The 22,856-nt window shown below is 44.8% G+C and overlaps 1 protein-coding gene across 1 annotated transcript in view; it reads left to right on the forward strand.

The window, feature by feature from the left end:
- Positions 1–722: 722 nt before the first annotated feature.
- The window catches only part of RNF216 (ring finger protein 216), a gene marked incomplete at its 5' end in the record, with an annotated part of 61,507 nt that continues 39,373 nt past the window's right edge, over positions 723–22,856 (forward strand). The window contains 11 exons of the mRNA XM_010169137.1: positions 723–872; positions 1,970–2,827; positions 4,620–4,696; positions 8,380–8,482; positions 9,379–9,543; positions 10,475–10,589; positions 10,875–11,014; positions 11,957–12,007; positions 12,987–13,124; positions 14,104–14,252; positions 14,711–14,789. Coding sequence (XP_010167439.1) covers positions 723–872; positions 1,970–2,827; positions 4,620–4,696; positions 8,380–8,482; positions 9,379–9,543; positions 10,475–10,589; positions 10,875–11,014; positions 11,957–12,007; positions 12,987–13,124; positions 14,104–14,252; positions 14,711–14,789 — 2,025 coding nt within the window. The remainder of the gene's footprint in view (positions 873–1,969; positions 2,828–4,619; positions 4,697–8,379; positions 8,483–9,378; positions 9,544–10,474; positions 10,590–10,874; positions 11,015–11,956; positions 12,008–12,986; positions 13,125–14,103; positions 14,253–14,710; positions 14,790–22,856) is intronic.

The raw sequence follows: 22,856 nt of genomic DNA on the forward strand, positions 1-22,856 counted from the left end.
CCAAAACCTTGCCACGCAAACCCAATGCACTGTGTATGCCTGGAAGGTGACAAATGAATTCTCATCAATTCTTAGGCTAAAGCAGAAATGCTGTGTCCAGCTGTAGGGAGGGATGGTTGTATGCTGTCCCTGCAGTACTGGAATGCTCTGTTTCTGACTTGAGTCTCTCTCCTGCCTTCCAGTGCCTGTGCTCAGTAACATCTATATTCCACTCTTGACAAGCCTTAAAGGACAAGGTTGTCATCTAACAGCAGGATATCTTCTGCACCCACAGCCAGGGGCCCTATCTCAGACTTGCATAAAGTCCTTCTTTCAGAAGAGGCCAAATTGCACAGGGAACCTCATGGTTCCACTAGAATGCTCTGCATCTCAATAAAAGAGAACGTATCATCCCTGACATACTGAAAGTTCAGGATTTCTCTGCAAAAATTCTGAACTACTCTGTATGTGGCTTGTTCAGAACAATTCTTTAAAAAAAATGCTGAAGTTTGGGCTGGAAGAATCTCTGCCTAAGTGTCAGTGAGTGATTGTTTCATGCATGTGCCATTATGATTTGTGCAGGTGTTTTGCTCAGAGGGCTGAGGAGGTGGGAGTGGCTGTAACAGTAACTGTTCCACTAACAGAGGAGCCAGTGACCTTTGAGTGCTTCTTCCCTGTTGCTCCGATGCAAATGTGCAGATTGCTTTTTCAGCTGTTTCAGTCCATGTGCCCTGTAATTTCAGTTATTTACCTTTACTACAGACTGGATAAACCGCAGGAACGAAGGTCTTATCACCATATCAGATTCCTCGGATGAAGAATTACCTTTGCTGGAAACGCCAGCAGAGCAGCAGCGTGAGGAAGATGATGATGATGTAGTCATCTTGACAGGGGTAATTTTTCATTCTTGTACTTGCCCTGCTTTAATCGTGGCCTTTATAGCCAACTCTTGTGCAAATATGATGCTTGCCTTTGAGAGTCCTATCCAGTTACAATGATTTACTTAGGATGTCCGAAATGAATGTTGAAATGGTGGCATTTTGCTGGCTTTAAGTGTTTAATCATAATTTGGGCACAGGAGGGGAGAACTAGACTGCTAAACTGTATTGTATTTAAAGTTCTACTTAACAAAGGCTGTAGCTTCCCTAAAGTTACCTATCTAAATCCAGAAAAGTGGATGGAGTACTTTGTAAGAGGACTTGATGTTCCTTAGAAAGTGTGTTTTCAAAACATGCCTTGTTTGACCTTGTATGCTTTATGTTTCTCTGTGCTGTTTGGATTCTTGTTGGGCTGTTCCAGGCACCTAGATTTTTGCAGTTCCACAAAGCCAGCCCACCTGATAAATCTCTTTCCACTGGCACAGGCAGTCACACAGCAGGGAGCCAAAGGCTTTAGCTTACCCTGGTTATTTTAAGTGTGTAATTTCATATCTAAGCTATATTAAGAATATATTCCACTTTTCTGTTAAAGTAACCAGAGGCATTGAGAAAATGGATTGCAAAGCTGACCTTTCTGTTTCTTAGTCAAAAATGGTAGCAGAGAATACTCAGACTGTTGACATACAGCAGCCTGTCTGCCAGAGGCAAGAACAAGGCCAGAGATTAATGTTTTGAGCTTAGGTCCCTGCTGCTTGTTTAAATAAGTTGGTGAGAATGCAAATATGCCATCAGTTAGTTCTTCCTTCTCAGACTATTTTACTGGGAGGGAAGTGGGGACTGAGGAGAGCTCAGGAAGTTATTCCTGTCTGAAAAGTCCTGTGCATCCCCAGTTCTGCCAGTGTTCTCTTAGCACCTGGGGACAGACTCAGGATGGAGTTCAGTGAAACAAAGAATATGTGGGTTGCAGTTTTATGCCTTGTTGAGCACCTCACTAAACAAACTTTTCATCTGTTTCTCATCAGAAATTTGATTAGATGCAAAAGAGAATCTGGAGCAAGCATTCTGACGTGCAGGGAAGAACCTCTACTTACTCTTGTCTATCTTCTTTTTAGACCTCAAAGCATCAGCAGCTTCTGCGTCCCAATGTCATCAGACCTGCTGCTCAATGGCAGGGTGCAAACACTGTGGGAGAGGGAGGATCTAAAAGTGCTGTCGAGCCCTCGAGGAACATCTATCTGCAAGATGAAATCTCAACTCTGCTGTGCCAGGGAGACCCATATAATCACGTGGTGGAGAGCAGTGCTGGACCAAGCAGGGATGAGAATATGAACCTTGCCTTGCAGCAGCCTGGGCCATCTGAGCTTAATGGCCCCAGGTTTGAACTTACAAGTAACCAGGAGCCTGGCCCAAGTTTGCTTCCAGCAATAAAAAAGAGTCCACAGCCTGTTGTTAACAGAGAAATTGTTAGGTTGGAGAATGCAGACCTTCCACCGCGACAGGAAGCAAAGGTGGAAGCCCAGGGATGGCAAGGAGAGGACTTGGAGACAGAACAAAACCCTGGAGGAACAGCTGCTGCAAGTACCACAGACCAGGAGATCCACGAGAGCAGCCATGTGGATCAGCCATACATCCAGCCATTGGAGGGTGAGCCCCACACTGTAGTAAATGGTTGTGCTTCTCAGCAAGGGCAGCCTGAGGCAGACCCAGGATCTTTGAGGGCATGTGGAGAGGAGGCTCCTGGGCCAGCCTTCCCCCGACCTGCACCACAGCAGGATGGGTTTCCAGGTCCTGCTTCGCCACAGCCGGCGCATCCACCAGGAGAAACGGGTCAGCAGGCAGCAGCAGACAATGAACAGCCAGGTCCAGCGTTCCCTGCACAGGGCTCTCAAGAACTTGACTCTAGTAATGTGCCAGAAAAAGAAGCTGCTGAGCAGGATGAAGACTTCATTGAGCTGCTCATCAGAGAGACTGTAAGTATTCCCAGGGCTTGTTTGCCTTCAGTGTGCATGTTATTTTCAGACAGGTTTTTCAAGGTATGTAGCATTTCACATGCTCAAAGCACAGTCCTGTTGATTTCAGCTGCAAATCCTCTTTGTTTTGGCTGAGGCTCAGCTATGCACCAAGTGAGGAGCATGAAGTGAACTGTCCTGGAAAACTTTGATTTGAAAGACTAATCCCAGTACTATGGCAGAAGTGGTGAGAGGATGCAAACCTTGAGGGCACTGTTTGCTTTGGGATGGGCTGTTGGACAGAGGGATTTAGCAGAACAGATTACAGGGTCTCAAGGGCACAGTGAGGTGAAATAACAGGGGACTGTTCCCTCAAAGGCTACTGCCTTCTCAGTTCTGCTGGTTTGGTTTTGTCTGGCTCTGTAGAGCTGGTTTAGGAATGGATGTAGAGTTAAATGAGCAAAACTGAGACACTAAACACTGGCAGAGGGCTAGAGGGTGAGGTAGAGAACACTGAGACACACACAGCTGAGGGCCATGGCTTCTTTCAGCCAGCTCTCCTAAAGTAGCTTTTTCCATGGCCATGTTAAGGCCACTGTAGTGGTCAGGGCTAATGGCTGCCCTTGCAGTGTACATTTCCAAGCAGGGAAATTACTGGGTAAACAGCATGAGGACTCATGTATGTTAACTCCACACGCTCCTTTCTGACTCTGCATGTGAAGCTTAGCATGAGGGACACTACCTACAACAGCTAAACCAGCAGGAAGTGTACTCCTTAACCTGTGGCACATGTTCAGCAGCTTGGGCAACATGGGGTATGTTTAAAAAATAAATAAATAAATAAAAGTGCTGATGCTTCCACATGTTTCATGTTTTCCCTTCCAGTGCACACTTTTCCCTTTGCTTGGAAGGAAGGGTCTCTTGATGCCTTATGGAATAGTTTTTTGTAAACAAGTGCATTTTTCTGTATCTTATACCCCCACCCGTGTCCACTCCAAGTTTTCCTTCCACATCCCATATCTGGTTGTGTTTGGGAAAACTGAGGTTGAGGAAAATACTCTTTAAGTAGCAATCCAACAAAATTCAGTTCTTTCCAACTAAGGCCTTGTTGATCAGTGACTTGCTTTGAGATGGGCAAGTAGATACTCCTGCATTCTCAGGATTGCTTGACAACCCTGACAAGTTCAGTCTTGCCAAGCAAAACACCGTGTGGCGCAATCGATTCTGATACCTGTGCAGAAACCCAGTGAGGGAGAGCAGTGAAGGGTGCTCTTTGCTACGTGGCTAATGCTGGGAGAGCTTCTGCAGAAATGCCAGTGAAGGTTTGTTGTCTGTTCTGATCTCGTTGCTAGTGTGTCTGGGTGTTTTGGGTGGATAGACCTATTGTTGGGTTGTTTTTTTTCCTTTTGCTTTGGAATGTTGTATTTCAGCATGCAATCTGGAACTCCTTAATCTTCTGTCTGAAGGTAAATATTGGCTTTGCTTGTGTTGTAGATCATACCTACGTGCCTCTCCTCTTTCCATCCACCTTGAATCACTCGTTAGGCCTGCTGCTTATGGCCATTCACATCACTACCCATACTCTTCTTGTGAGAAAGAGCTGTTAGCAATCACCCTCTGGAGCAAAGGAAAGCCAACAGCTTGCAGTATCCAGGCTGGATGGATATAAATGGTCTCTTGAAATCCATTTTGGCCCTTGTCTTCGGAGTGTGCTAGATAATTGCCTATAAATCTCTGTCTTTGGTGCTGTTGCTAAGGTTGTGCTGCACAGCTTCTCTAATACCTACATAACCTTTAGTTTTTCCTACTGTAGGAAGCAAGATTCCCAGATGTGAAGAAGGAATATATTGAAGAACTAATCAGCATCAAGAACTGCTATGACTTAAATGAGTAAGTAGAGAGCTAAGAGCCAGGGTGTAGCGTACAACTGTCTGGCTGCAGTCACATTTCCATTTCCTCACCTGCTAATAATGCTGTTCTAGAGCAGATCCAGGCTGAGAGTCAGCACTGCATTTATAGTGCCAAAGAAGAGACATTTTTTTTTCCCTCTAATAGAGCTTTTCTTAAATCCTCTCTGATTCCGATGTGCTGTAGCTTCTCCGCTTTTAAGATCATTTGCTTATTTAAAGATATTACATATAATTTTCTCTTAACTATTCCCAGTGTTCTTAAAAAGGGTGAGTGTCAGGATTAAGGTGTTGAGATGACTTCTATAAAACATAGTATGAAGGTGAGTTGGTGAGTTTTGAGTTGGAGAAAATCGTTTCCTGCCTCTTCATTTCACTGGCTTTTGGCTTTTTCCAGATAAAGCTGACACTGTTTTGGACTCCCTTATTTAGTGTCATGGCGTTGGCTTTTATCTCCTTTCCTTAATCAAGTGCTGTATGAATTATCTCGCATCACTTTTTGCAGATAGAATAGAGCAAACACATTTAAGGGCTGGTAGGATTGATTCTAGATACCACTTGATGGACTGATTTTGGTCAAACTGAGCAGAAATGTGAGCTAAGGGAAATAAAAGGAGTGGAAAATCAGCATGAAAACTGTTGCTTTCTCAATTTTCTTAGCAGCTTAATAATACCTTAGTGTTCATCATGCTTGATATCTCTGGAAGTCATGTTAGAATCAAAAGGGGGTTTTTTTAAAAAAAAAAAGTCATTAACCTTATAGATAAGTTGCATAATCTCCCTACCCTTTTGGGTGAAGCTGGCACAGCTGAAGAGCAAAGGATTGTGTGTGTCGGCAGCAGCAACACAGAGGGGAGAGTGTTTTGAAGTAAATCACTTGTGACTCATGTCTGATCCTAGGCTGCCTCCCCCTCCTTCTCTGCAACTGTCCCTGCTATCTCAAACATGTTGAAACTAGTTATGATGTGATACAAGAATGAAGATCAGGTGTTGGTTGCCAGAGTATTCACTCTGTCTTGTATGAATCCGATGCCCTTTCCAGTTAACTAGGGCACTAATTAAGCAGTATTCAAGTGTGTGAGGCTTAGATTTAGTTACTGGACCATAAATAAGTTAACTGGCAAGGAGCTAAGGGTGATCCTATCCATTGGGCTTAGATTTCCCATTCTGCTGCCTTTGCCTGTGTTGTGAAGTTGGATCCCCAGTGTTCTTGGTTAGAAAGTCATCAGACTGTGTCACTTCTTCCTTGTCTTTCCAAAGTGCTTTCCCCACAGCAGTGGCATAGTCAGCATGAGAGAAGCTTTCGTGTGGCTGCAGCACGTCCTCGGAGCACCTTGGTGTGGATGGTTGCGTTGGCAGTGTGCAGGACTGGTAGGGCCATGCTTTGGGGCCATCAGGCCATTGAAGTGAAGCATCTGGCTGCAGGACCCTCTCACAGATTGTGTGAAAAGACTTGTTATTGTGTGCTGCAGGGTTTTAGTGAAGCCTGATAGAATTAAATCCCAGTAACGGCTTCTATCAGTCTTAATGTGTTCCTTCCCTTTTTGCTCCTGAAATCTCTTCTCTCCTATTGTGTACCACAGAGCCAGTGAGATGAAAAGGTGCTTACAGGCTTCCCTGTAGGCCATCTACAGTGTCTGCTCAGTGGTGCGTTACCCACTTACTGGATGATAAAGATTTCTTCTTCATATTTTTATTCCTTTAACCAAACTATCTTTTGAGTTGTCACTGCGTCTTTTGTATGAGAACAAATGGGTCAAAGCACTGGTCAGCCTCGCTGGCAAGGTCTCTTTGATCTCCATGGTATGTCAAGCTGAATCAGGCTTGAAATATAATAAATAAGGGTGGTTGGGTTTGGGCAGGGATGAGGCTTTTAACTGGCTCAGTGTCCTGTGGTGCAGATATGAATGAACAGTGCTGTGAGAGTGCGTGCACTGGGCGCTGGGACCCACTTAACTAATTGTCAGACACTGAAGGTTAACGTCTCTGAAAATCCTGAGCTTTGGGATGGCAACATGCAGAATAGTTCCAGTGTGTTCTGACTGTGCCTGGGCTGAAACCTGGAGCTCCTTGAAGTTTCTATTTTGTTGGATTAAAACAGTTATCTTTTACAAAAGGGATGGAAGGGGGAGGCCTGGAAGCTGTTAAATTCTCAGTACCAAGATATTTTTGTTGTTTTTCCGTTGTCTTAAAACTTTCAGCTGATGTGAAAGATAAGAAGTGGGAGCTCCTCTTAGCAGGGTATCACCTATTCAGCTTTTGTGTGCTGAAGCATTCACACTCAGTCAAAAGCTTCTGGCTCAATATGTCAATACCTGATTAAACAAAAATAAATGCCTCTGCTTTGAATGTGAAAGCAGGGCTAAAGTAATCACGCTTTGATAGTGGGTTAATGCTTCAAGCCAGTTCAGCTTTCTTAATTAGGGACTGATTTCTGACATCAGGAATGTAAATTAGCTGCAATTATGTCTTTGCTGCAACCTAGCACCTTCTCATTCAGAAAGTTTTACAAATGTTAATTGCTTGTCCTAGCTCCTTTCAGAAGGATGTGATTCTACAGCTGGGGAAACTGAGGAACAGCTTCTGTTACTTGACCCAGTTAGCACAGCTGGTTAGTGATGGCTGAGAATAAGCTGTGAAGGTCTGATTCAGACAGACAGCCTACAGCAAGTTTCCTTTTCAAAAGGGCTTCTGAAGTATTTGTAGATCTCTGGCAATGATGTATTCTGAAACTACTTGCTAGAGTCTTATCTAAGCTGAAATACTCAATTAAACCAAGTTTACCTGACAAAGTTATAATTGTTGGTGCTATGATCTCAGGTGTGCTGCACTTACAGGCTAGAATGCATTCTTAAAGAAGTTTTTATTTCTTTATAAATGCATTATTTCTTTAAAAGCTATTATTTTCTAAATACTGTTCTCACTAGAGCAGTTTCTAGTGGGAGTTGGACAATGCTGGTGTGATTTCAAGCTTTAGTACAATGAAACCTGTGTTCACAGTACATATTGTACTTAAACTTGTTTCTGTCTTTAATCTTAAAGTGGATAGAGACTGGAGGCTTTAATTAAAACTTGAATCTGAAATCTCCTATCAAGGAAGACATCAAGTTTTCACAGGTTTTGTGGGGGTTCATGTGCTTTTTCTGTGGATGCATTTGTACTGGCTGCAGGAGATGGCAGCAAGGTTTCGATTAATGCTGTGACTGTTCTTTCTTGTATGATCTTCATGTTAATTCTGGAGCAGCTGGAAGTTAATACACCTTGACTCTTAGTCGTGCAGGATTTGACATGTGCTCAAAGGAGGTACCACTTTAGGTGGTTTTACTTGTTGATGTGAGTGGGGCAGCAAGGCTGATTGGTCACCTCTGGCATGGAGAGATGTAGGCTGGTTAGTAGCTCACCCATACAGGCTTCTCTTATGTAAATGTAATTACTGAAAGACAAATGTGCTGCTTTGCCTTCTGCAGTCATACAGCTGTTCATTCTTTACTTTAATTCTCAGTCATTTGCTTTCAAGTTTGCTCTAGTCTGAGATCTCCCTTGGTTCTTACAGGGCAGGCTGTGACTTGCCTGCTCAGCCTGGTAATTATAGGCTACTAAAAATTGGACAAACAAGGAATGAACCTGAACTCTCAAACCCTGCAGTAACTATATTTATCTTTTCAGACTTTGCAACTTTCTTCTGGAAAATCCAGATTACCCAAAGAAGGAAGGCAGAGTGGTTTTAAATCCCAGCAGCAGCCTGCTTGCCAGCCAAGATGAGACAAAGGCAAGTGAGAGTATCCTCATCTACAGCATGCCTCACATCCAGTCTGTTCAGCCCGCGCTGGTCCTGGGATGTCTGGTGCTGTTGGTGTGTATTTGCAGAGTGCCTGGTTGAGCTGTACTTTCATAGGAGGCCTCTAGGTGCATTTAAGATGGTGTTAAATAGCAATAGTTAGTTGCTTGCAAGATGACTTTAAGATTTTTCCTGTTTTGCTTTTGTGTAGCTGCACCATGTCTGCGCTTTTGCTGTCAGTGAGCCCCTGCCTGTCAGCCACCCCATTCATTTGATAACTGATACAACAATTCCTTGATCATTCTGTCACATGAAGTAGACTTGGCCCTCAAGGTCTCTCTTGTGTGGCCTTTAGGCATTGCCTGTTTTCACCCTCATAACTGCAAAACTCCCTACAGCTTCTTGATATTTTTAAAATTATTTTTTAATTCCATTTGACAAAAAATTCTCTCTGAACTGTCTTGAGTATGTTGAAATAGCTGTGTGTGGCCTGAGAGACAAGCACTGAATACTTCTTTCTACGCTTGGAAGCATCTCTCAACCTTGAGCCAATGATGTTATTCACCCTTTATAGTAACCTAAATGTATTTTGTCCTCGCTGTCTCGTGCAGCCACGCTCAATGGCCTTCAGCTATGTGGTGTGGGTGCTGCTAGGAGCAGAGCTGCAGTGTGGTGCAGCTCAGGGTAGGTTACCCACACAAGTGTGTAGACCAGGAGGCTTCACACTCATGCTGCACTCTCAGCTGATGCTCAGAGCCATGTGCTGTGTAACCTGAGTTTTGGGTGGTCTTGCAAAAGGTCCTGATCATTGAAAGAGCAGTTTGGAGTGTTCTTGTGTGTATTTATAGCAGCCTTTTTATATACTTTTTTTTGCATTTTCTCCTTAGGTGCCTAAAGTGGACTACTTTGACTTTTCCAAACTTGCCCCACTTGATCAGCGGTGCTTTATTCAGGCAGCTGACCTCCTTATGGCAGACTTCAAAATGCTGAGCAGCCAAGACATTAAGTGGGCACTACATGAACTCAAGGGACACTATGCAATCACACGAAAGGTTCTCCAGTTCAAGTCTGTTTTCTTTCCTAGGGTTGTCTCCTGTGTCTGTGGAGTGCAGTGTGATGTCTTTTGCCTTACTAGACCATCTGTTAGTCTGTGGTTATGGGGTTTTTTTTAAATAATCCATTTAGTAGAGACTTACAAAATTTATTGGCCAGACAGGAGGCTGCAGGAAGTTTTTACTTTTCCCTAAGAGGAGAACTGGGGAAACACGAGCTAGTTGATGGTAGGTGATGCATTAAACTGAGACATGTTCCTGTACATTGCCACTGGAGTGCAGTATAATTGCCAATAAAGCCCAGACATTTAGCTAAATCTTAAAATATTTAACTGCTGCTATTAGTTAAGTGAAAAGAAGCCCAAGTCTCACTTCTTCTTATGGATTGTGGAATGAGTCCTGCATTCCTCATAAGAGTTTCACTGTAATGGAGCTGTGAAGATACTTGTTTTAAGTATCAACAAACTGAATGTAAATGTGGCTCCAAGCTTTTGACTTGGATCTACTCCTCTGATATGTCCCTCTTGCTTGACCTTCTTTCTCTACTATTTACAGGACTTAACTAAAACAAAGACTCCTTGTCTCTTCACTTGCTTGGTTGAGTGTCTTTTTCTTTAATAAAAAAACCAAACCCAACAATAATAAAAAGCCGAACCACCTCTGTCACATCAGAGTGGACACCAAGTGTACTAGAGTCAGTAGCTGAGGTGTTGTGAGGTATCATTCAACTATTTTGTTTTTATGGAATGATGAATACGTAAAGCAACAAGGTGAGCAAAGGGAAGAGGTATATTTGCCTCTATATGAGGAGTTTGGCTTTCTGGTTTTGGATCAGTCTTATGTACACGTTTGTACTGTGTCTCCATTTGAGGTGTGTGCTGCTGCTTGCTTCAGGAACAGACAGGATTTAAGTCTGTATGTTGTTTTCTAGGCCTTTTCAGATGCTATCAAAAAATGGCAGGAGCTGTCTTCCGAAACCAGTGGGAAACGAAAAAGGAGGAAAGAAATGAATCAGTATTCATATATAGACTTCAAATTTGAGCAAGGTAAATACCAAGCTGTGTGTATTGTGCTCTCTGCATCGTTATTGTAAGCAAAACTGACTTGTGGCAGAAAGTACTGTTCTTGAAAAGGGATGTGGTCCCAAAAAGCTATGTTTCTGTCAGTGACTGGTATCTTTTTTTGGAGAGATTCTTCATTAGTGCCTCTGCTTGGTACAGTGCTGCTTGAGTTGCTGAAGGGATGCAGCTGGTGCTGTGTGGAGGAAGAAGGATTTAAGCTTTGTTCTGGCTGCTCCATCCCATTTCCTTGTGCCTTTAACTCTTCTTTAGGGGATGTGAAAATTGAGAAGCGCATGTTCTTCCTGGAGAATAAGAGACGGCACTGGAGGTCCTATGACAAGCTCTCTCTTCTCCCACCAGTGCTACTGGAGCAGGAATTCTATGAGCAGAAAGTTAAAGAGATGGCAGAGGTGAGTGGTAGGGGCTCCTTTGATCTTGTGGTGCAAAGGACTTCAACTACTGTAGGGGTCTTGACCCTAAACATGGAAATCAACCTCTTAAAGATATTCAAACGCTGAACAAAATGCTGAATAGCTGCCTACCTTTGCCCCTTTACTACCTGTTAAGATGTCTCACTTTTGCCAAGTAACTCATTTTTTTAAGAAAAAAAATTAATCACAGTTTCATATTTACTTAAATACGTAGCTGCTGCTCTTGCAAACACCGTTACAGACCTTTTTAGCTACCAAGTAGTAAAAGCTCTACTAATTAATTCATTTTTCTAATTGTTAGCAGGCTTCTCTGCTACTTTAGGGCTTGTAATTGCAGCTCAGTGTTGGTGGTGAATAATAACCAGGCCCAAGGCAGTCTGTCCACTCCCTCTGCCTTTCACAAATTGGCAGTCCTGTGTCTCCAGAACATCTTGTCCTTTGCTGAGGACCATGTGTTTGGAAGCAGAACCCTGCAATACCCACTGGTGTGTTGTCTTCCCCTCGTAGTCTGAGGGAAGACTGGAATTCACAGCTCTACACCTACAGTCCTTTCTAAAGCAGCTTCTTAAAGATCCTTATCTCTTAGGCAGATGGATGGTGTCTCCTTTTAAACACAAAGCTAATGTTCCTTGGGGCTTTTTCTTGGGGGGGATTGGGTGAGATCATCTCTGCCCGTGGAAACCTGAACCAGCAGCCCTCCATAATATAGAATTTGGTTCTTTGTTCTTGCTGCCTTTGCTTCTCCCATCTGTTTTAGCTGAATCATAAATAGCTTAATGGATTGGAAGGATGGGCTGAGGGATTTTGTAAGCACACAGTGGACCTTTTATGGTGGTTTGTAAGTCCTGAGATAATGTAAAAGAGTGTAGAAGTTGGAAAATTGCTTCATTCTGTAACTACAGATGCACATGTCTCTTACAGCATGCAGACTTTCTCCTTGCTCTGCAGATGAATGAGGAGCAGTATCAGAAGGTCAGTATCTATAATGTGGTCCCTTGAGTTCACCTTATACAGAGACACTGTTTAGCTATTACGACTTCCCAGGCTCCTTTGGTTTCTGGAATGGAGCTTTTCTGAAGCTGCATTTGCCCTGTGCTGCTTTTGCTGAACTGGCAAAACCTGCATAGTGTGTGTTGGCTGGCTTTTAGAAAAGGTAGAGGAGAGCTGAGTCCAGCAAGACAGTATTGATGCATGTAACGATCTGTAGTAATTCCATCAGCTGCTGCTTGTTTCTTTACTGACCAGAGCAAACACTGTAATAGAATAGTACCAGGTTTGCTCTTCCTACCACTATTAGGACTGTTTAAAACAGATTTGCTGCTGTTGGAGCTCTGCCAGATAAAAGCCCTTCCTCATTTGCAGAAAGGATTCTGTAAAAACCTGCAAATCAAGTCATTCCCTTTAAACAAAGAGAGAAAAGTTAGAGATCAGTTCAGCAGCTGTGGATTACCTTTTCTTTCTCAATGCCCATTTCTCTTTAAACTTTGGAGAAGTTTTCAACAGTGGCAAGCTTCTCCACCCCTGCAGCAAAGAGGCCAAGACAAGGTCTCTCCAGGCAGATGAGTGAATGTTCCTTTAGAGGGTAACAGATCTGAAGCTTGATTTTCCCCATGTGAATGGTGTGTACTCTCTGCTGCTTCCCTGCAATTGCAGCTTCCTGAACCCAGGATGCTTCTCTGTCTGTAAGCTAAGAAGTGTTAAACCACCATGTGTTCTGTAGAGTTTTGAAACCTGTCAAGCAGGACATGTAGATACCAAGTTACTTAAAACTGAGTTTCTGGTTGTGCTTAGTGAGTTTTGACCCCCAACTAGGATATCTAATGGAATGCTGTATGTCTGCTGCTCTTTGTTAGAATTAATATTGCCATTGTTTGTGGCTTGCAGTTGTATGTTGCTGTAGCTATTGATGTTTTGATGATGATGATGCTGATACCTCTGTTGATGGCTGTAGGATGGTCAGATGATAGAGTGCCGGTGCTGTTATGGGGAGTTTGCGTTTGAAGAGCTAACTCAGTGTGCGGATGGTCACTTGTTCTGTAAGGAGTGCCTAATTAAATATGCTCAGGAGGCAGTCTTTGGCTCTGGGAAGGTAAGAATTTTCCAACTGGACAAAAGGATAACGGGTAAATTGCTCTTGGGAGATCACATTGTTGTTTGTGTAATGTGATTGCTTAAATCAGATGTGACTGCACTTCCCAGGAAATATTTGAATGCAGTTGTGTCCTGAAATGCAAATCCAACAAGTCAGACTCACCATCAAGTGAAGCCAACAGCTTCACAATGGGATCTTTGCTGAATAGGATTTCAGTTTTTTGCTAACCTCCATCTTTTGTGCTCTGTGCTCAGCAACTTGGATTATTGGGAAAACTTTCTACAGCATTCATAGTAACAACAATAACTTGCACTTGTCTGGTTTTTATTTTCTACTTAATAAACCAATGGTATCTGCACAGAGAACACACTCTTATTTATGACTTGGCCAGTCTTCTCCTAGCTAAGAGTATTTGTCCTTCATAACGTCACTGTGATCCCAACTTAATTTGAGGGTTAGTTCCTCTAGGATACAACTAACCTTCTTAGTCTCCAATTTAACTAGCAATTATCCTGGTACTTAGCTGAGCTATAAACGAGTCATTGCTCTGAGGTGTGCACGCTCCTTTGCCTTGAGATACAACAATCAAACTATGGGATGCTTTTGTACTCTGGGATCTATATTTCATGTAAACATGAACACTGACAGCTGTATTTTATATGTGTTGACACGAATGCAACATGCTGTTTGTGAACAGGGACCATACAGTAATAACAGACTGCTGTGTGGTCACAGTGTGAACTGTGCTCCCAGCTAGCAACAGCATCCTCATGCCCAGTGTTTGTTTGTGGCCTGATCTGTTTAACTAGTCTTGTTCTTTCTGTAGTAAACCCGTTCTCTAGCAGTCACCTGCTGACTTAAGCTCTCTTCTCTGTCAGCAAGACTCTGCACTGGTTTACTTGTAATTGTTCTGAGTATTGAGTCTTGATTTTTGGTACTATCATACCAAACCTAAGCTCTCTCCTTCCGACCCTAGTCAGAGCTCAGCTGCATGGAAGGCAGTTGCACGTGTTCATTCCCCACCAGCGAGCTGGAGAAAGTGCTTCCAGAGAACATCCTCTGTAAATACTATGAGCGGAAAGCTGAGGAGGAGGTGGCTGCTGCCTGTGCAGATGAGCTGGTCAGGTAAGTGTCCAGCAGAGGATGCAGACTGCACTTCCTGTCATAAAAAATTGTTCCCTGAAACCCTAAATGTGTGCTGACTATGAGATATGTAGCTTCCAAAGAGCTGTATTATAAATTCAGGCTTCTGCCTTCCCAGGTCTGTTTTTATTCAGGTTGGTCTGCCTTTGACTAGGAGCAGATTAAAATTCAATAGACTTGTCTCCCCCAAGACTGACTTGGCAGCTCTGTGCTGATCCTCTAAATTACATGGTCAAAAGCATTGCTGAGCTTATAATATTTTGATTGCAAACAGGGAGTGATCGAAGAAGTATGAGCAAAAAGGCAGTAGTCAGCACATCCTGGCGGCAAGCATTTGTTTGGCAGCCTTATTAACTGCCACATAGCTATTTAACTAAATCCACTTTCAGCAAAGATATGTTTGACCCTTTTCATTAATGGCATCTTATTTTGGGCTGCAGGTGTCCGTTCTGTAACTTCCCAGCTCTACTGGACAATGGTGTGAAGTGGTTCAGCTGCCCTAATCCCCGCTGCAGAAAGGTAATTGGGGGATATTTTGCTGTTTAGTCTCTTCTGGAGTGTTGGGCAGGAGAGATGGGAGGACAACTCACACTTCCTAGTAGCAGGTGAATGGTTGTCTACTGCGGCTGCATGGGGCAGCAGTCGAAATATTCGCTGGATCCTGCTGATAGTCTGTAAAAGTGTGTGGCTGCACAGATTAATTTCAGGGCACTGTTGATAAAGACAGCAGTATTCCTTTCTTTCCTTGGAAGATGTTGGCTAAGAAAGCTTATGGATGCCATAGGTTGTCTTCTTGCATATACAGAAATGTTTTAGGTGAACAGAGGGGGCTGGATGTTTAAAAGGCATAAAACCAAATTGTTATCCTTTATCTAATGAAACTTCTGGAGAATGAGCTGAAACAACCTTCCGTGCTGTCCTTAAGAGAATTTGCATCAGCATTTTTCTTTTACGCTGTCGCCAGAATACAGATTCAGATGGGAGTGATAAAAACCATGTTGGAAAAGCTCAGTGAAATGTGAACCATTCAAAGGGCAGAAGATCTTTGTGCTTCTCCAAGTTTGCTAATCGCCATAACGGGAGAATCGTCAGGCCTGACGGGGGGATGGAGTGGGAAAAACTCCCTACTTCTGCACCATCTGTTCTGGGGAAAAATAGAAGCATAGAAATGTGTTTCCCAGTGTCCTGGATGTGTGCAGAACCCTGCTTACATCTGGTGCCAGTGGGCCAAGGCAGCACCATATCAGTGTTTAGCACTAAAGCTACAAGGCGTCTTGCGTAACTTTAGCCACAACAATGAATTCTCATGCAATATTCCAGGAACTGTCTGTTCCCCAGCAGAGATTTCTGCTAATCACTGAAATTCCTTTCGAGTGCATTAACCTTCTGCTTGTAGCTGCCATAGCTTTGGGTTCTTGGATTGACATGGTACCACCATTTGCCTGTGTGAGAAATTAATAGGAAGTCAAATTCTGTTGTTTGGAGAAATTGAAGTTGCCAGCAGTGAACTTTTAATTCTGTAGTGAAAATTGAACTTCCTGGGAGGAGAAAGCTGCTTATCAAAGATGCACAATTCCATTTTAGATATCTCATCTCCAGATAGGTTTTGCTAACATCTACCTCTAGCATTTGGGAAAGAAATGTAGTTCTGATGGATGGTGTAAATGTCATGAGTGAGGAGGTTTCCTGGTCACTAGGTGGCAATGTTGATTCACGTTTAAATAAAACAATTTTTTTCTTACTGTTTTTGCAAAAAGCGAGTTGTTTTAAAAATGTACATGTGTCAGCACCACAGAACACAATTCACACTCAAAGAACGTGAATGCTTCTGTGCAAAACAAATTGAAGTTGCTTTCCCCCCCCCCCAAAATGTGTGACACAGCACAGTAACTGTGGTAAGAGGGGTCAGTGCTGAAACGTTCCTTTCCTTCTGGTTTGCTGTTTCATTTCCTTCCTAGTGTACTGCCTGTCCCCCCTCTCTGGGGTTGCAGCATTCCAGTGGGCTGGATTTCTGGTTTCCTGGACAGCTTGTGTTGATTCATTAGCTGAAAATCTGCTGAGTAGCTTTGTGCTCTTCTTAGAAGTCTTGAACAACTTTAGGATTTGAAGTCAAGGGTGAGGAATTCGGATAGCAGGATGTGGTGTTGTCTCACAGCATCAACTGCAAGTGGTTCTTCATATTCCCACTATGCTGGCTCTCTCCAGAATGAAGAATTTCAGTTAATGCTCTTGCTTGCAGGAAACTGTTGTCCTCAGGGAGGAAAGGGCTAATCTAGGGAACTCTACAGAGGTTGGAGAGGATGCATTGGCTTTGCTAGAAGTGCCTCTGGCAGCCTCGGTGATGGTGATGACTGATCCTGGAAGGAGTCCCTCTCTGGTTGGAAGGACTGCACTTGCACAGCTGAACCTGAAGCGAGGGGAAGTGTGGAAAGAGAGAGGTCAAAATGTGCCTCTCCTGAAACCTCAAGGCTCTTCAAGGGTGGGGAGAGGAGGACCAGATGGTGGACCTGTTATATTTTTGTGCTCCATCACCTGTATCCTTTGTCTTTGAGGGTTCATGTTGATAGTCTCAGGCTTTCCTTTAAATCTTGCAGAGAGCTTGATGCACATTTGGGCCAGCTATGGATGTATTGTAAAGTAAGTGATGGGAACCAGCTGGGAGCCTTTATTTTAGCTGTATATATGTATGGTGGGCTCAGTAAGAAGAGCTCTTGGTTTACCCTTGTCACTGCTTATGCATCTCACTTGTAGTTCCAGTCATTTGCACCTTGCAGGGATCAAAATGTGGCTAACTGTAACCTGAGCAACGGGCAGAGCTGCTGGTCACCTTCTGTGACTGAACTGCTGCAGGGAGAGCATGCAGATGAGCCTGCACCTTCTGCCAGGGCCACTGTACCTCCAGCTGTGTGGTGTTTGGCTCCTAGTTAGGTGACCAGGGCTTGAATCTTAATATCACAAACTGCAGGGTTGAGGAGAAGCTTCATTAGCCAAAGGAAAACGTTGCCCAAGCCACCCAACAGATGTTCTGTGTGTGCAGCCTGAGCTGGTGCTGGGGAGAGGCAGCTTTTGCTCAGACCTGTTTGAGTTTTGAGGTTTTGCTCTGTAAGAGGTCACTGACTGTGCATAGAGCCAGGCTTCCCAGCAGCTGAAGGGTTTGCCAACCTCCATCTTATTCAGCACAGAGATCCCTGCGTGGAAGCAGCACTTGAATTTCTCATCTCTGCTGATGCGTGTTTCTCCTCCCTGTGCTCTGACAGAGCAAACCAAAGCTGGTGATTCTGGTCAAACTCAGAAAGGCACATGTTGCTTGTTGACTTGTGCAGCAACTGGGAAGTGAGAGCAAAAGTGCACGCTGGGGGAAGTACTATTTCCCACCAGAAATGGAAGTCCAAGTCCATCCTCTCTGCTGAGCCTCCCTCCTCCCAACACCCCGTATTGTTGGTGAACACAGGGCTTTTGTTCCCGGGCTGCTTGCTGCTGTCCCCAGCGCTGTGCTGCGGGTGGGGGAATCGTCTCCCCTCTTTGCAGTCTCAGCACAAAGCACTGCAGGGCTTTCAGCCAGCGAAGAGATGGGGAGCTGAAAGCTGCTGTTGCTATGGAAATAATTCATGCACGGAACAGCGTTGTCCCTCCGGTGCTGGAGAGCTCAAAACCCTCAACACTCATTTCATAGCCAGGCCAAATTTCAGGGACTTGCATTTCCAAGACTTTTCCTTAAAACTCCTTTACATGGCTTAAAATTTCTGTTCCTTTATTGCACCGTGTTGTTGTCTGCCTCAGTGGTGGCTGGACTTTGGCATGTGGTTGTGTGGTGCTAAATTGCATTGCCCTGGGCAGCTGATCCTCTTCTTCAGGGCTCTGTAGTTAATGAAGCTGTGTTTGGGGAGTGGGTTTGCCTGAACTGTCACACTGGAAGAATGTGTCAGATGGATAAAACCTCCACTGTTCTGCCTTTTTGTCTTTGGGTTAGGCTCTCTGGCCACAGCACTCATCCTAGGATGTACTTTTAATTTGCAAGTCGAAAACGTGGTGTTTTAGAGGACTTCTTTTTAATCTACTAGAATGTCTCAGGATTGATTTCAAGGTGCTGGTTAGGAACAGATGCACCCAGCTGCTTTTAACCTTCATTTTCTGTTGGAAACAAGACAGGTTTAAGCTTGTACAGAGTTCTGCCCAGCAAGCTGTGTCTGAACATGGCTTATCTTAGCAGGGTGCTAACGCTGCATCCACAACCTGTGTTAATAAGCCTAAGTCACGTTGTACGGTTTGCAGCAGCTTTGATGTGAGTGGCCTTGCTGAAATGAATTGTTGCATGATCAACAAGACTGAGGAGCTAAGAGGCACACTGCAATGCCTGTGATCTCCATGCTCGGTGCGGTAACGGGGCACGCAGCTGCTTGTGATTCACAGGTAGGTAATGAGGCAGCCCCAGCCACCTGTGATCCACTTACAAGTGTGTTATAGGGTGCAAGGAGAAATCTTGGTGTAATCAAGTACCCAGCAGCAGGGGATATGTTCAGGGTGATAGAGCCTTCCAAGGATGTCATCCAACATGTACCACAGGGCCCGTTGTGTCTGTGCTGGAGCATGGCCCGTTGCTGCCCAGAGCTGCCCTGCCCGACTCCAGATGTGCTGTGGTTTTAGGCTTAAACTATATCAAGATTTGTCACTGGCAGGGTGTGTGTGTGTGTGTGCAACATGGAAAAGAAAATTGTTCTGGTTGGAGAAATTGAGCTTGTCCAAAATGCCTCAGAGTAGGATGTGCATATGGAGAATTACTTAATTCTCCTTGTTTTGCAACATGTTTTCCCAGCTGTTGAAGTCTGCTGTCTCATTCAGCTTCCTGACAGCAGCGCAAACATTTTGAAGGTCCCATGGCCCTGTCTCATTCTCTGTGCAGCCATTCTTCTTGCTGTTCTCTGTATGCTTTTCCTTGAGCCTATTTATTTAGATGTGATTGTTACTTAGAGCTCAGCCCCACAGCTTTAGTGGAGAGCAGAGCTGAAGGTGGCACTCGCTTATGGCAGACCCCTCTAATTTCTTTCTGGTGGCAGTGACCTCAAGGCCCAACTCCCATGTTTGAATTCCCATGCTCCTGTGTCTGTGTGAATGCAGCTTAGCAGAACTCGTTGGGACAAAGAAGAAAGGGAAACGTGGTGTGGAGGACCTTGCTACTTGCCTTACTGGGAGGGGTTGGGAATGGAGCACTCGTGCCTGCATATGCTTTTGTCTGGAGGCCTGTCCCCCACTTGCTTGGGCTGGCAGAGTGGTCTAAGCCATCTTCTCATGACTCTACCATCTTTCTCCTCAACGCTGCATCCCTGAAACCTCCTCCTCAGGAGCTCTCAACTTTCTCCTCCAGCTCAATGCCTTCGCTGCATCCTTTTTAAATGAGCGGTGCTCATGGGAACGCGCTCCGCTCTGTGACTGCCAAAACCACAACAAATGGCAAGTTTCCGTCTGTCATCTCGGCTGGGCTCTGAGGCACTCTGCGCCTGGGCAGCCCATTTTCATTTTTCTACCATAAAAGGACATTGAAACTCGTCTGCAGCAGCGGAGCTGAGCTCTGCGCCGCAGGCAGGGCGAGCGGCGATGCTCTCCACCGGCACTACTACAGCGGGAGTATCTCTCCTCAAAGGGATGGGCAGGAGGGAGGGACCGAGGCTGAAGGGTGGGGTTGAGGTGATTGTAGGTGGCAGCCAGGAGATTTTATTGCCAAGTCCTAAAGGAAGAGAGATAACAGGAGAGTAGTGCTCCTGGTACAACAAAGCCTTAAAAGTACAGTCCCACGTAGGAAGGGTGTCTGCGTGCTGAACCACGTGGTCCATCCCATCGAGGCATGTAGGGTCAAAGTTGCATGGGGAGCGCTGGGAGTTGGGAGATCTTCTCATCCCCAGCTTTATGCTGAGCAAGATACTTATCTTTCTGGGAGGGCTGCAGGGGAAACAAGAGACAGCCACGTGTCAGGGGCACTCCTTGCTTCCCTGAAGGCTGGATGGTACATGCCCACAGCTTGCTCCCTGGCTGAGAGGAACCATCTAGGAAAGCCAGGGACCAGGAGAGAGTTGTCCCCCCTTGGGGAACTCCCATAGTTTGCTTTTTGGTGTACACTTGGTATGGGCTAGGAGCAGCTACAAGAATTGAGTGGTGCTAGTAGGAGCCCTTTCCAGAGATGAGGCACAATGACCAGCCTAGAATCACTCCTTACCTTGTCTATTTACCTGCCACCCTTTCTTGGGACATGTAGAAAGGGGCTGTAGGAGCTCCAAGAGTACCTCACCTGGAAAAAAAAGAGTAGAAGTGGTCTGGGTTTGTTGCTGTGATGGGCTGGAGAGACTCCATCAGCGGGAGCTCAGGTGCTGGTGCTTTTACAAGGTCAAGTCTATTTATGCAGTGGTATGTGGAAATGCTTCACTTGATAAATGAGTCTGACAGAGGAGGAGAGGGCGAAACCCAGCCTGGAAATGGACCTGAGGAAAGAGGTCAGTTTAAATGGGGTATCTGTCTCTTAGAGGGAGGGGAGGAAAAGCTGCTGAAAGCAAGACCTCAAACTAGTCCCTTTAAAAATAGACTGTGTAAGTCACTGCAATTTTCAGCAACAAAGCTTACTCCTGTGCTTGCTTTCTGCCTTATATAGCAATATCCAAGTCAGTGAAAAGACAATTCTCCTGCTGTTTACTGACCAGTGGATACCTCTTTGTCAGGTCCATAAGAGGTGGCAGTGCTATCTTTCCTTTGTAGCTTTGTCCTTTGCTGAGGAAAGGTCCAGAGGTAATAAGCTGAACACAACTTCATGTGGGGATGGGAACTTCAGCCTCAGCAGTCTCACTGTGCCCTCTCTCCCCAGGCACAGCCTGCCATCGTTGAGACAAAGAACCCACCAAAAGCAGCTGCAAACCTGTGGTGGTTGGTGCAGATGTGCAATGACAGTGTCTTTGGAGATGAGCTGATGGACTCCAGGAAGGGTTGGGTAAGAGCACCCTAGGCTGGTGGCATCGAGGTGTGAAAGGTCCTTGGCTGCCTTGAACATGGCAAGTCACCAGAGTGGTCCTGTAGCCAAACTGCTGGGGCTGGAGGGACCCTGAAGGCTGTAGTTGTGCAAAGGGTGGAGCAGAGGCTGAGATGAGCTGTGAGCTTTGCCTTCTCCTGGGTCCTTCTGAGAAAGAGAGGGAGGAGTGGTGTTGTTCCATTTCACGCAGGGAGCAAGAGAGGGAGTAATGTAGTAAAGTAATGTAGTAAAGTAAAAACCTGATGGCCCTAACATCAGGGAGAAACCCTAAACCTCTGGCTGGACCAGAGTGCTCGCTTTGCTTCATTTGTTTGATTTTTTAATTATTTTTTTTTTTAAACAGTGAAGTAATTCAGCCTTGGTCACTTGTCTGTCCTCACAACAGGTAGTGATGCCACCAAGCTGCCCTGGGAGCTCAGTACAGGTACCCTCTGTGGTTTTAATCTGTTTTAAGGTTAAAACTCTGCCCAATGCTACTTGTATTTGCAGAGCATCAGAGCAGGGTTATCGTTTCACTGCTGCAGTGGAAATGGAGGTTGGAAAGGATGGAAAAAGGCTGTTCCCAAGCCAAGTTAAAAACATTGTTCTGACCTTAGTCAAGAAACTACATCTTCCCTCTCTCTTTCCTCCCCCTCACATTCCTGTCGTAGCAATCACTGATCTCTAACCTCAGCTTCATCTGCCACAGCTAACCACTGAACAAATGCACTCAGAAAACCCCGGCTCTCTGCGTACACCTCATCTGGCCGTACCTCAGCACTTCCAGGGCAGAGTTATCTTTGGAGGCTCGTGAGTCAGCCGTGGAGGTTTTGAATAGCATTGTGTCAGGGCAGCTGATGACTGTCTCCTTTGGGCCAGAGCGCTGAGACCTGGTGTGTTTCAGCCTAACCTGGTGTGTGTAATGCAAGGTGGTGTTTTGCTTCTCCTTTCTGTTTGCACATAAACAAGATTTCAGCAGATGACACAGTCATCAGACTTCCTGAGCTAACACAAGGCTGCCACAGACGATGTCCATTTTGGAGGCCGTCGGTAGAGTTTGTTTCCTAATTTGGTCACAGTGTGCTCAGGGCTGGCCTGCTTTCCTTTTTTCTTTTTTTTTTTTTTTTTCTTTTTAAAAACACCCATCCTTTTATATCATTGTCGTGGAGGGGAAGCTGTTTGTATTGGAGAACCTTCAGCTCCTCTCGCTTCCTTTCTGCAGAGGAAGTGATACTTGAAAGGTCTCTTTGAAAAAGCAATGCCATTCTGAAGCTGATCTTTTCATTTTTATTTTTTTTCCTCCTTTGCCTCCTTTCCTTCCTTTTTCCTCATCCTCCCGGTGAGCCTGCTGCCTTTTTAATTCTTTCTGGGTGGTCATCTGAGCCCTTTGTGCTGGAGGACTTTGGAATAGTTCTCTGAAGTGACAGAGTGAGCTGTGCTGCAGTTAATAATATTGATAAGCTGATATATTGGAATATATATTGCAAGACGGAGAGATGTGTGTGATTTCAGCTAATGGAAAGAGCACGTGTTTTGTTTTGGTTCATATATCATCACTAACAAGAGGCCTGGTACCATGTAGGAAGCTGTAAATACTG

This window comes from Antrostomus carolinensis, unplaced genomic scaffold (genome assembly GCF_000700745.2).
Source record: "Antrostomus carolinensis isolate BGI_N321 unplaced genomic scaffold, ASM70074v2 scaffold11930, whole genome shotgun sequence".
Taxonomy (NCBI): Eukaryota; Metazoa; Chordata; class Aves; order Caprimulgiformes; family Caprimulgidae; genus Antrostomus; species Antrostomus carolinensis.